The sequence below is a fragment of the Staurois parvus genome, unplaced genomic scaffold, assembly GCF_062004578.1.
Source record: "Staurois parvus isolate SC_StPar_1 unplaced genomic scaffold, SC_StPar_1.0 ptg001087l, whole genome shotgun sequence".
In the NCBI taxonomy this organism is placed as follows: Eukaryota; Metazoa; Chordata; class Amphibia; order Anura; family Ranidae; genus Staurois; species Staurois parvus.
The window spans coordinates 415,703-429,958 of record NW_028318883.1 but is presented as its reverse complement, the minus strand read 5'-3'; the positions used below and the strand labels follow the sequence as shown (position 1 = coordinate 429,958).

General features: G+C 41.9%; 1 protein-coding gene across 1 annotated transcript in view; it reads left to right on the top strand.

The window, feature by feature from the left end:
• APCDD1L (APC down-regulated 1 like) overlaps window positions 1-14,256 on the top strand; it is a 60,222-nt gene extending 45,966 nt beyond the window's left edge. The window contains exons 2-4 of the mRNA XM_089658633.1: window positions 8,102-8,276; window positions 9,001-9,532; window positions 12,573-14,256. Coding sequence (XP_089514759.1) covers window positions 8,102-8,276; window positions 9,001-9,532; window positions 12,573-13,331 — 1,466 coding nt within the window. The 3' untranslated portion in view covers window positions 13,332-14,256. The remainder of the gene's footprint in view (window positions 1-8,101; window positions 8,277-9,000; window positions 9,533-12,572) is intronic.

Here is a 14,256-nt window from a genome sequence, read left to right as displayed (position 1 = left end):
TTCAAAGATAATGTGTAGCAGTGTTAGAATATAGCCGTCTTCTGAAACTTGGATTTCGAAAAGAATAGAATGGAAAAGAATAAAGTAAAATAGAATAGAAAATAAAAGAATAGAGTATAAAAGAATAGAATCAAATAGAAAATAATAGAATAGAAAAAAAATAGAATAAATATAGCCATCTTTCCAAACTCAAATATAGAAAAGAATAGATTAAAACAAAAAATAATAGAATAGAAAAGAATAGAGTAAAACAGAATAAAATAAAATAGAAAATAAAAGAATAGAATAAATTAGAAAATTAAGGAATAGAATAGAAAAGCATTGAATAAAAAAAAGAATAGGAAAGAACAGAATGAATATAATCGTCTTCTGAAATTTGAATTTTGAATAGAATAGAAGAATTCTTCACAATTTGGATCAATTTGATATTTTCATTTTGAATTTGAATACTTCGAATACATTTGATAAAATTGGAATCAGGTAGAAAACTAATAAACAAAACTAAACTAATTCAGTTACAAATACAACCAAACAAAATTAGTAACCTAATGAAACAAAACGCAACACATTTTTTCGTTGTGTACATGTCTAAGTGACAAGGAATTGCTGTCTAGTTGACGCTTTCCTTCAAATTTTTTATGGCTTTTTTTTTGTTTTTGCTCTGTATTATTATATTATTATTATTATACAGTATTTATAGAGTGCCAACAGTTTGCTCAGTGCTGTACATTAGAATGGGAGACAGTACACGAGACGGTACAGTAACAATACAATTCGATACACGAGGGGTTCGAGGGCCCTGCTCTTTCGAGCTTACAATCTAGGAGGGAGGGGATAGAGGTACAGGAGGAAATAGCTGTGGGGGATGGAGTGGTAGGAAGAGTGCAGGAGATCGGCAATTAGTTGAGGGCGGGGTAGGCTTCCCTGGAGAGATGGGTTTTCAGGGAACGCCTAAAGGAGAGGAGAGTAGGTGATAGTCTGATGGATTGGGGTAGGGAGTTCCAGAGGATGGGGGAAGCCCTGGAGAAGTCCTGGAGACAGGCATGGGAGGAGGAGACCAGGGAACTAGAGAGTAGCTTATTGATGGGAATCACTTGTTTATGAGAACATTTGATTGGAATTATTTCCAGAGTTCAGCTGAAATGTAACATCTAGAGGATGCAGATGTCCTCATGCACTTCTATCCGGCTTTGTAGGCTGTGAGTGATCAAAGCCAGATGTGTAGGTGAAGCGATAATCGTGACAGTGTCACATCTAGTGCAGCGGATGCCCATGTCATGTGACTCAGAGCCGGTCGGGTACACATGTTTCATCTCATCTGCAGAGTCCCCTGGATTATACACATCTGTATTTATTAAACCTGTGAGGGAAGTGATGGAGCCTAGGCCATGGTACTCACAGCGACAGTAAATTAGACTAGGCTGTCCCTCCCGCGGACCTCTCGCCTTCCCGTCTGCTGCAGAAACAAACCATGCGCACAATCTGCTTTCCATCCAGTCCGGACAAGGAAACGCTGTGCGTGGATTATCAACTCTGCAATGAATGGAGTCAGATGATAGCGGCAGGAATAAAAGTAAAGGGAAGGTCCAGATTAGCTGCAGAGCCATGGTCTTATCTGCAAAATGGTTCCATGTGCCTCAGCTATTAAAGGGCCATTGGATATTTTTTATGAGCAACGATCAGTTTTTTTGTAAGGGTTCATGCAAACAACATAAGACTCAGGTCACATTCAGAATTATTTTTTTGTTGCCTTGTGGTGCTTTTGACTTTCACTTTATGGGGAAGAACAGCAGTTTAGATGCAAACAGTTGCTCGTGCACACTAACCCTATGCAGGATGCATGTACTATAAGAAGGCTTTAGGCTTCATGTACATGAGACTACCCTGATCACAAGCAAATTGCGGCAACCGCGGTACCGCGTTTTTGTCACGTTTTGCATCTTCCCGTGGTCAAAACGTTCCTATCCTGAACGCGATTCTTCCGCGTTCAGGAGAGGGAGGGTTAACCTCACCTAAACGAGGCAGCTCCTAAACTCTGCTAAAAGCCTATGTGTACATGGACACATAGGCTTTTATGGAGTTGAGTTTCAGAGCTTTGGCAGAAAAAAAAAAAAATGCCACAAGCTCCTAAACTCGAGTTTAGGGGCTGCTCGTGCACATGAAGTCTAAGTTACCTCAATCGGCATCTGATAGGGGACAGCCAGTTTCAAGACCATTGCCAGTGCCATTGCCACTGACTAACCATGGGCCTAAAACATTATACACTTCAGAACTGGAAAATATCTTTACCTTTCAAGTTCAGACTTCCAGTTTCCAACTGCCATTTTACAGGGCAAGTCTGAATATAATTGACTTTCCTGTCACCAACATGGCAGCACACATGTGGAAGTATGCGTCCTTGGATTAGAGCCAGGAGAGGAAAATTATGGTAAGTATTTGATACAATTTTTCCAGTTTCCACTACTGCAGTGGCATGCCAGTAGCAGTTGCAGAACAGATAAAATAACCTTTTGTATTACCCTGGATATACAATAGGCTGAATTTACAATTATAACAATTATTTGCCAAAATGACAGTTATTTCCACCAATGACAGTTAATGAGGGCTGAAAATAATGGGTCAAGTGGTTTAAAATAATGATTGTGAATGGCATGAATTGAGTCTATTCTCTTGGTAAGTCATTTTTTTCCCTCTAAATAAATGACAGTTAAATAGGAACTCCAGCTAATACATTTTTAAAGTTTGTGGTGTATTTAGGAAGAGTTACACATTCTGCACTAATAGCTTTGTCATTTATTCTATGCCTGGTGACACCCATGGCATTGCATTTCGCTGAACTTTCAGTAGCCACTTTCTGAGGGGGGAATTCTCCAGACATTCCAAGACATAATCCTTTAAGGAAAAGGGAGGAGGGGGTAGCAGGGTGTTAAAGGGAGTTGATACCAGCACTCTAATGGATCTTCTATGGCAATATATTCCACAATAGGTAAACAGGGGATTAGCCCACAGGAATGCCCTGGACGTGAGTAGGTACTTTTGGACTGTAAACCAGTAATGCTTTATTGCATTGCCCAGTACTACTAACATGCTACAGGCTCTGGGAGCTGGGGGAGGAGGGGTAGTTAGGAGGGAGCATAAAGATGCATTCCGGGTATGGATATCTTACATACTGTAGTTACCAGGGGCGGATTGACAACTCATGGGGCCCCCTGGCAATAGGGGATCATGGGGCCCCTGTGTCCTTGTCCAAACTCAAAAAAGCCTATGAAAAAGGTACCAGGGGCATCCTATGGGGCCCCCTACTGACCCCGGGCCCTCGGGCAGTGCCTGAGTTTCCAAATGGTCAGTCCGCCCCTGGTAGTTACATTGGTCCACCTTGAACTACTGTAACTATGCACTGACAAGATCTGGTCGATCCTGCTGGAAACTGGAAATCACTGTAGTAGGAACCACTGTTACAGAGATATCCAATAGTTTCTGGGTCCCTTGCCAAGTAGCTGCCTTGTTGCTTACTGAACACAACAAGTTGCTCACTTGACACAGGTACCTTCCTGAGAACCCTTTGCATTTTCTCTGAATTGATGAGGTGGAGATTGTGATGTCACTGCCCTGCCTCTCCACTTCATCCAATCAGAGAACAATCTGCATTCATTGAGAGAATGCAAGGCAATTTCTAAATGGCACTCATGCCAAACAGGCAAGCTACTTTGTTTACAATACAGCAGGGCAGCCTCTCAGCATGGAACCCAGAAGCTGGTGGACATCACTGTATATAATGGTGTCTACTACAGTAAAAGCCAGCTTCCAGAGGATTCGACCAAGTATGGTTTATGCACAGTTACACTGGTCTAAGCTGGATGAGTGTGACTATGTAAAAATATCCATGCCTGGAATTCATCTTCAAGAAGTTTCTCAGCAGTGTTGTGATGATTTTTAATACTCTAATGCAGGGGTCTCCAAACTATGGCCCTCCTGCTGTTGAAGTGCTACAAGTCCCATCATGCCTCTGCCTCTGGGAACTTTGCCTGTGGCTGTCAGAGTCTTGCAAGGCCTCATGGCACTTGCAGTTCCTCAACACCTGGAGGGTCATAGTTTGGAGACCACTGCTCTAATGCATCCACTCTCAACCAGGGTTCTATGGAACCCTGGGGTTCCTCCAGATGTTGCTAGGCATCCCTTGAGCTGTGGCTGATTGAGGTACCATTTGATGGTGCCTGCATAGTTCTGGGTCTCAGCAAAGCCATCAGCATTACACCAATGATCTTTTAAGCTGACATTCTGACAACCAGGAGGCATTCTTTCCACTGACCAATGTAAGAGGCATTCTTCCTACTGACCTTCAAACTATTCACTTTAGCAGGGGTTCCCTGAGACCAGAAATTTATTTCAAGGGTTCCTCCAGTGTAAAAAGGTTGAGAAAGACTGGTCTAATGAATAGGCAGGTGACCTGAGGAGACTACGGTAGGGGGCTACAGACAAAACAATGTCCACACATGAATTTAAAAAAATGATATTTAGTTACTGGCCTTGAGTTCTGCCTTAACTTCAGAATAACAAGGAGACCAGGTCGGGAAGCGTCTTTCCTACAACCCTTATAACATGTGGCCAAGAAAGTTGACCGCAGCTGAGAATGCTGTGACCTAATACAATAATAACAAATTTAAGTGATTTTAATTTTTGGATTAGCTGCTAGAAAGACAAGGGTATCAAAATAACAGAAAACCACAGGACTGTTCCAGCCAAGCAGTTGTCTCCCAGCATGTCGAGCTCTGATCCGAGGTACAGGAGAACCTTTACAGCCAAATCTGAACTCCAAAAACCAATAACTCAGATGAAAACAGATTATATGAACAGTCAGGGTCTCCTATCGTGTATTCTGTAAACAGACATAAAAAGGAGTAAAAAAAACCTTTTCATGCACATAGAATGTCCACTGTCCTTTATTTGTGCAGCCACTTCTTGGTTCTGTTAGTGTTCTTTCATGCTATATAACTCCCTCAAACTAAAGCAACCAGGACTCCTATTTTCTGAGTCTGTAATTATTTCTGTATGAAGTTTGAGCTCTACCTCCTGACACAGTCTTCTCCCTTGCTTTCCCATATGAGCAGACAGTATTGACAATCCCAGCCTCAGCCTGATTTTACATTTCAGCTGCTGCCAGAGAACAGCAGATAACATTAGGAATTTCGTTAAATGAAATATTACAGATATTTTCAGAGAGCACAGCATAATAATGTGTTGGAAATATATGGACTAAAATCAGGAGTTAATATTGCAGAACAACTGCCAATATTTATTAAAAAAGGAGGGGGGGGGGTACATTAAGTACAGCAATACATCAACCTAATATAACCAAATTTTTATATACAAAGCCTACTTTTGATGTAGGCCTTGCAGTACCTCTATGAACAAAAGGCACCACCTTTTATAATCAAAAAAGCAGTTTTTGAGCTCTAGTCTAGCACCTTTGCCTAGGCTAAGAATATGTCACCAGTCTGCTGCAGATAGGAGGAAGCATTTCCTCAGTCTCCTCGCTTCCACTGAACAGAGCAAGTAGCAAGGCACAAGGGGAAAGGCTGCAGCAGGGGCTGATCTGTGTCAGATATCTGCCAAAAATGAACAGGTGCCTGGGTTTATATGACTGTCTGAGTCCAAGAAGTATATGCTGACCCTGGATGATTCCTGAACAAAGACGGTGCTGCACTAATGGAGAGGAAAGCAGATGAAGGTATTGTCAGGGAAACACTTTGATCTTGGTGCAAGGTAACAAATGGAATGTTACACGAACGTGTTATTTACAATGTATGCACTTAGCATGAAAACATTTAAGTGAGGTTTGGTCTTGTAACTGTTCTAATTATATTATTGGAGGGCTACAGAAGGTTGTCAGAGGTTGTCAACCTCATCAGCCTCCAATCATTTTGGCATCAGCTGCACTTGTAAACACGCGTGCTCACATACCTTGAGCATGCATGTTAAATGAAGGCGGGCAGAAGTCTAATATGTTTTCTATCCTGTCCAATCATTATTACCCATAAGATCGATCTGAAGCTGGCACAGATATGTCTTCCCATTATCAGTGGTACCAATGCCTACCACTTTTTTCCCAAACAATTTGCCGCAGACCTAAGACGTACATGTGCAGTTAACATTTTCCTTCCATTGAAGAGGGGAGAAGGATCAGCCAAGTTGACATGAGCAATAACCAGAGGTTCCCACAGTTGGAAGCAGGGGTGAACTGACCATTTGGAAACTCAGGCACTGCCCGAGGGCCCGGGGTCAGTAGGGGGCCCCATAAGATGCCCCTGGTACCTTTTTTCATAGGCTTTTTTGAGTTTGGGCAAGGACACAGGGGCCCCATGATCCCCTATTGCCCAAGGGGCCCCATGAGTTGTCAGTCCACCCCTGGTTGGAAGAGTTCATCATCAGGCGTAAACTGCCCCATCTTCGCCCAAGGATTGTATCGAGTGTGGGAATAGCAGTGGCATTGGGACATTTATGGTCACCCTATGCGTTCAACGTATGGCCAACTTCGGCTTAAGGTGCTAATGTTTAAGGACAATGAGATTCACTCAGCTCTAATTATCACGACAAAATCATTTGAAGTAACTGAGTGTCTATTAATGCATGGGAACATGCATGTCTGCGTGTGTTTATTGATGGCTTTTTATGGAAGTGAACTTGTGTTTTAAGTTTAATGGCCCTTTAAGTGCAGCTGTAAACCACTACATGACATGTCTTTATGGCTGCAGAGATCTGCCATTTGACAGCTCCTGTGATGTCATGTTCTGTACAATATGAGCCTGTTACCCTTGTCTGGAGGCTTGGAGACAGGATGGCACCCTGTTAAACCATGCGGAGACACCCTAATCCTTTCTGAATCTCCAGGAGAAAAATGCTGCCTTATCACACGGGAGCAAGACTGTTCCAGAAAGACACGAAGCATGAATCATTCAACCCACAATGACCTTCTGCATACTGTTCTATGAATATCATTTATCAGATGTGCACAGTGTCCCTGATTTCCAGGGACAGTCCTTGAATATAAAGATTTGTCCCTAAAAATATTAATATATTTATATTAATATAAATATTAATATATAATAAATATATATTAATATAGAAATATTAAATCTTGTAACAAATGCAAAAAAGGAAAAACACACACATACATAAACATATATATATATATACACATACATATATATTTTTATATCTATCTATCTATATATACAGTATATATATAGATATATATATCTCCCATGATATAATAGGGTATGCTGTTTATGAGATGGTACCATGTAAGTAGAGGACAGACATGTGCTGGATCAAAAGCAAGATGTCCCTGGGAAAATGTCAGCAAGGATGCATTTATTGTAAAGAAGTATCAGTGACAATAGCCATAGTGCAGTACAATTAGGAAGAAACTCACAGAGCTAATAGCCTGTGAAATTTTGACAGTGAAATTTAAAGTTTATCTAAAATTAAAACTTTTGTTTTTTGTTTATGATAGAGCAGCGAAAAGTTAGGTTTTTATTGCTGGCTGTGCCCCTGCTGGGGAGATTCACCCTTTTTTTCTCTCAATGACCATTGTCACCGGGACTGAAAATGAGGAAGGATCCAAATTAATTGTCACCAGAAAGAGGAGAAAAAAACCTTCCAGTGGGGGCTCTGGTGACAACTGTCTAAATAGGAGTTTCCCTCACTTTGGAGAGACCTCCGCTTGCTTTTTATTATATCTATGGGACAGGAAGTGAAGGAAAATCTCTTTGATGAGTGACAAAAGGAAAAAAAATGATTGGGGTTTTCCCTTCTCCATCTAAAACTCAAAAAGTTTGCTATTGTATTTCCCTTATACTATAAAGGGAATGTAGAGATGGTTTGGGTATATTACCAATAATGAATGCCAGTCAAATATCTAGCCAGCGGATGCCCACCTGCCAGGGCCTTGATTCTTTGTTTCTAGTGTAGCATGGGAACATTCATTTTATAATCTGGTTGCCCTGGCCAAGAAGAACGGCTCTCTTTGTGGTGGTGTTTATCACAAGGTCCTCGGTAGGTATTACATGGATTCAGTATATATGCTTTGTCTCATTCACAGCTCTAGTCTACGGAGATAAGCTTTGGGATGTTCCAGTTCCTCCTGAGCAATTTCTTACCCCTGGGAAGCTGAACCGAGAGCCTCAATGCCAATACCAACTTCGCCACCTGCAGGATGGAGCCCGTATATCTGCTGTCTTGCCTCCTAACATAGAAGGTCACTGGATCTCCACAGGGTGAGAAAATGAATAGCTCCTAGTACTGTAACCTAACCAACAGGATGTTTCCCCCACACATTACAGCAGCATTACTTCAAGGAATCAGTAAACAGCTTGCCACATAACATATTGATCACCCAGAACCCAACACTTGATTTATAGTGAACTGAGAATCACAGAAAGGCTTAGATCTTCCTAGACAATGGTGTCCTATTGACCTTGAGAATAGTTTGGTGAAGGTCCTTTTCTGTTCCAGCAGAGCTGTAACCCTGTGCTATAAGCCATCTCCATAAAGACATGGTTTGAGGAGTTTGGTGTGCAGGAACCTGAGTGGTCTGCTCAGAGCCCTGACTTCAACCCTACTGAATGCCTTTGGGATGAATTGGAATGCCAGTTGTGAGCCAGGTCCTCTCATCCATGACTAGTGTCTGACCACACAAATCTTTTGGCTGAATGGGTACAAATTCCCAGATACAAAATCTTGTTAAACATTTTCCCAGAAGAGTGGAGACTATTTTAGCCGCAAAGGAAAGTGGGTTGGGAGAAGGGCAATTCTATATGAATGCCCATGGTTTTGGAATGGGATGTCCGTAAAGCTCATATACTGTAGATGTGATGGTCAAGTGTACCCAATCCTTTGGCAATATAGTCTATAAAAAATGTAAGTTCAGAGCAAAAAACAAGACGGTGCAAGTTATACATGAAGTTATTACTGTTTTTTTTTATTATTTACTGACTACAGATGTGAAGTGCGACCAGGCCCAGAATTCCTTACAAGGTCCTACACCTTCTACCCTAGTCGTTTGTTCAAGGCTCTTCAATTCTACTACACAGACCCCCACTGTCATCACCCCTCCTACTCTCTGGTGATCAAGGGAAAACTGCGTCTACGCCAAGCATCCTGGATTACAAGGGGGGCTACCGAGGCTGATTACCACTTGCAAAAAGTGGGGATTGTTTTTTACAGCCAGGAAGCCATGAGTGACATCAGATCTCAGATGAACAGGACTTGCTCTGGCTTTGTATCCACAGGGCGGACATGGGCACCAGGGAGGGTATATGAGCTTCTCAGCGCTAAGGCGGGCAGAGACTGCACTGCTGCCGTCAGCTTCTCTATGCACGAGTTAAGTCTAGTGAGATTGGAGAAACAATACAATGGACAACAGGGCGGAGGACTGGTGGAGAAGTTGTTTCTGGGAGACACTCATACAGATCGATCGGAAAGGGCACACTACCGGCCAAATGGATACCAGCAGGCGCTACAGAGTGCTTTGGTAAGTTGACCACGGTGGCCTTCTTTATTTGTAAATTTATTTTACAAAATGTTATAGCAAAGCAAGAATAAGGTGGTTTTGTAGTTGGGATATAATTTGCCAACCCCAGTGGGAGAGTTATAAAACTGGTGCAGATCTATTTCGATTTCTGTATAGTTCTTCTTACTTATTTGTTTTCTTTCTAAGCTCATTTAATTTTAGGGTAAGACTCAATTTTGTAAAGTAAATAATAAGAAAAGCTCTCTCTTATTGTACAACACGTCTTTTGTTCCTCAAAATAACCGGTAAGATTTCAGCTGCATCTAAGAAATTGAGATAATATGGGCAAGATGGGAAATGTCCTTCCACATGCTGCATTTGTTCAGTGTCTTTCTGTATAAATTTCTGTATAAATCTAGGAAAACTGGAATAGATTATTTGTGTAGTACAGATCAGCCAATCACCCTGTTTAGGAGATGTCACCTCACTTGATGTCAGCAAGACAAGAATTGAGGGGAAAATAATAATATCATTAGATGTCCACCGTACCACATCCATATAAACACCAAACCACATCTCCAATTAGAGAAACACAAATGTTACTCTACAATATTGGAGTTTAAGGGTACACCATGAGGCAGCACATAGCTTCCATAAAAACATAGTTTCTTTACACCATATCAAAGAGAAACATGGACTGATCCCCTGAAAGGGTGAAGCAGTACAACACATATAGTTAAAAACACATACAGTATAGGTCGGGTGTCGGCAACCCGCGGCTCCAGAGCCGCATGCGGCTCTTTTTCACCTTTGCTGCGGCTCCGGAGCACACTGCCCACCAGGTGACAGGCAATAGGGTTGCCGTAGCTCAGTGGTCGGCAAACCGCGGCTCTTTTAATGCAGCTCTTCTGTGTGCCGGGCACCCGCTCCCCTCCATCCTCTCGGGCGGCCGCCCCAAAAGTCAGGACTCTGCAGCTAGCCCAGCAATGGGCAAACTACGGCCCGGCGGACAAACATTGGCTGTCAGGATGTAGGCGGGGCAGCGTGACGAACTCCTCTCCTCTCACAGTCCGCCCTGAAGACCGGAACGGCGCGGGAACACAGCGAGAGGACCGCGCGGAGCAAAGGTAAGTGAATTGACACAGGGGGGAATGAATTACTATAGGGGGGGATGAATTACTATAGGGGGGATGAATACTATAGGGGGGATGAATTACTATGGGGGATGAATTACTATAGGGGGGGTGAATTACTATAGGGGGGATGAATTACTATATGGGGGATGAATTACTATGGGGGATGAATTACTATATGGGGGATGAATTACTATGGGGGATGAATTACTATATGGGGGATGAATTACTATATGGGGGATGTATTTTCAGTTTTAAAAATGTGGCTCTCAAAATAAATTTCAATCGTGGTTTTGGCGAGATTTGGCTCAGTTGAAAAAAAAGGTTGCCCACCACTGACCTAAGGCTATGATTGTGATTATGACGATACACTGTGGCCCTGATTAACCCTTTGCTTACTGGGCCCTTAAACCCCCTTCATGACCAGAGCGCTTTTTGCAATATATGCAGTGTCGGATTTGTTTTAAATGTTGCAATGGTTTTGCGGCTCCCAGTCTTTTTTTCCCTCTCGGAAACGGGTCCAAGTGGCTCTTTATGTCTTAAAGGTTGCAGACCCCTGGTATAGGTTGATTTACTAAAATTGGAGTGCAAAATCTGGTGTAGCTGTAAATAGAAACCAATCAGGTTCCAGTTTTTGATTTGTCAAAGCTTAATTGAACAACTGACCGAAAGAGCCAAAAAGGACATTGCGCAGCACTGTGACCTGCAAAAGGTACTACAGATCTCAATCTCAGTCCTGTGAAAAAGGGGGGAGAAGTGTTTAAAATGAGATATACGTATATGCAGTGTATATAAAGTCTACACAGCCCTGTTAAAATGTCAGGTTTCTGTGAAAAAAAGAGACGAAGATAATTTCAAAACTTTTTCTACCTTTAATTTGACCTATAAACTGTATAACTCAATTGAAAAACAAATCTTTGTACGTTTCTCATGACTGATACCTTTTAACAATGAGATACCTCTGCTTTGGAAGCTCTCTGCAGACCATGGCTTTTGCTGTAGAATGTGACTAAGAAAATGTCAGGAAATTTATTTGAGGTTAATCAGAGGCACTTTAAATGATGGCCGGTGTGTACTGACGCCTATTTAACATGATTTTGAATGTAAATGCTTAATTCTGAGCACAGCTACATCCCCAGAGTGTGCACACTTATGCAACCATATTATTGTAGTTTTTTATTTTTACTTCCCTCCACCTAAAAGATTTTAGTTTCTTGTTCAACTGAATTGTACAGTTTATAAGGTCACATTAAAGGTAAAAGTTCTGAAACGATTAATCTTGGTCTCATTTTTTTTACATCACAGAAACCTGACATTTTAAGAGGTGTGTGTATACTTTTCATATCCACTGTGTGTGTACATATATATATTTATATATTACACATGCACACAAATGTTTTGCCTTTCATTTCGATTTTAAACAGAATAAGTTGTTTTACAAGGTGAAGGTTAACATATACATAGGGGCCCTATCACACATTATTACAACCTTGCTTAAAATGCAACTTTAAGTCCTGCTAGATCACTTCAGGCTGGCCCCTTTTGCAGTTAAAGCTATGTAAAAAAATTAACATTTTTTGCCTATACTGTTTAAAATCCAGTAACACACTGTCTGACCCTGCTTTGCACATGCTCAGTTTCTCTCTATTTTTTTCGGCACTGTGCTGAAAATGTAGAGGCCTATCAGCTGACAGTCTAAAGCTTTTCAGATGCTCAGGGGCTTTGGGCTTCAGCAAAATGGCAGCCTCCAGCAAGGAGAAGCAGGAACAATCATTAATGGGGAAAGTATGTTCCATACTGAAGAACATTTTGTTTTATCTAATTGCTATATGTAAAGTTCCATTTAAGGTCACAGCACAACCTTCCCATCATTTCTTAATAATGCTTAAGGTGATTTCTGTTTACTTACACCTGTGTCCTATTTGCAGCACCACGTTCACCCGTGCCACGTTTGTGGGATAATATACAACGCCAATGAGCACCAACCACCTGTCTTGCCTCGCACTCCACAACCTCCAGGCCATCTCCGAGGTGAATGGGTTAGCAGTCAATGCGAAGTACGTCCAAACGTACTCTTCCTCACTCGTTACCTAACGTTCCATGCGGATAACTACACTTGGGAAGGATTCTACTACCATTATGCCGACCCTCTCTGCAAGCAGCCGACATTTGCCCTCCGTGCTTCTGGTTACTACACTAAAGGCGTCAGCTCTGAACGTGTGAAGGGTGGCACAGAGTTGGTGTTTACAGTGAACCAAGTATGGGTTAAACCACTAAGCCAGGTCATCTTACAGATGCTGAACACTTCTCGACCCAAGAGCTGTGGTGTGGCCGGTTTGTGGTCCATAGGAGAGGAGCAAGATATTTCAGTCACCGGAGGTTGTACCACCCTGGGCATCAGCCTCCCCCACACTGAATACGAGTTATTTAAAATCGAGCAAGACAGCCATAGCCGTCTCCTTCTTTACATGGGCGAAAGGCCTACAGATGGGTCCAGTCCATCGACTCCCCAAAAAAGGCCAACATCATACCAGCCTCCACTCATCCAGTGTTCTGGGGAGCTCACAGAGCCCCTGAAGCAAAGATTATCTACAGACAATGCACCAAGCCTTGCAGCTTTACCTAGGCCTCATCCTTGGGCCTTACTCTCAGCGTTTATTGTTGTACATATTCTAAGACAAAACTGATTAATTTTGACAAACTGGGACACTCATCTTCCTCTAAGAAAGATAAAAATATGTTGAGGTTTAAGCTTTCCTTTGTATTTTTTCAAGATACTGTACATAGTATTTTATTTAGCTAATGCACTTGCTGAAAAAATATATTTTTTGTAAAAAGTCCAGGTGCTGAGGTTTTCTTATGCCAAAGCCAGATGGTGCTTCAGAAACTGAACGCACTCTTGAAGAGGACCTGTAATGTTCCTGGGGAAGCCTTCATTTGTATGGACTGAACACATGTGGAATCTGCTTTCCTGATTGACATTATAGCCAAAACATTGGCTGCATTCTTTCAGATACAGCCTTGGTGCCAAATGGCTGCTGTCATCCTATGACTATACAGGTGCTCTTTAGACCAGTATTGTGCTGCTTCTGGAAGGAATGACTGGTCTGGCTCAATGGGATTTCGCCAATAGATGGACACTGCACAGCATTCAAAAAATGGACCTGTGTTTGGTTTATATAGAGAGAATGTGTCACACAGAAAGGTTTTTTATTTTTACTTATGATGTAAAATATTTATTCTTGCAAAAGCTTCTTATAAAAATTTATCCCATTTTCCCTTTTACTTATGTAAGCATTTCACATACAGCCGCCCATTGACTTGTGTAATACTAAATTGGAATGTTTAGTGTTTGTAAAGTTTTTTTTCCTTTTAATGGGATACTCAACCTTTACATAAATATGTCCGCCCCCCCCCCCCCCCCCAACCCCATATGGCTGCCTCTAGTCCTCCATGCTCAAAGACAACAAGGTTGCCAGCCGATCCAAGGTAAATAGAAGCGGGAAGCTGGAATGTGGGGGATAAGGGATGCCGCTGGGGCAAATTTTTGTAAAGGTGGAATTTTCAACTTGTTCCTGACCAGTGTACTGTTACATAAACACAGAACACCCA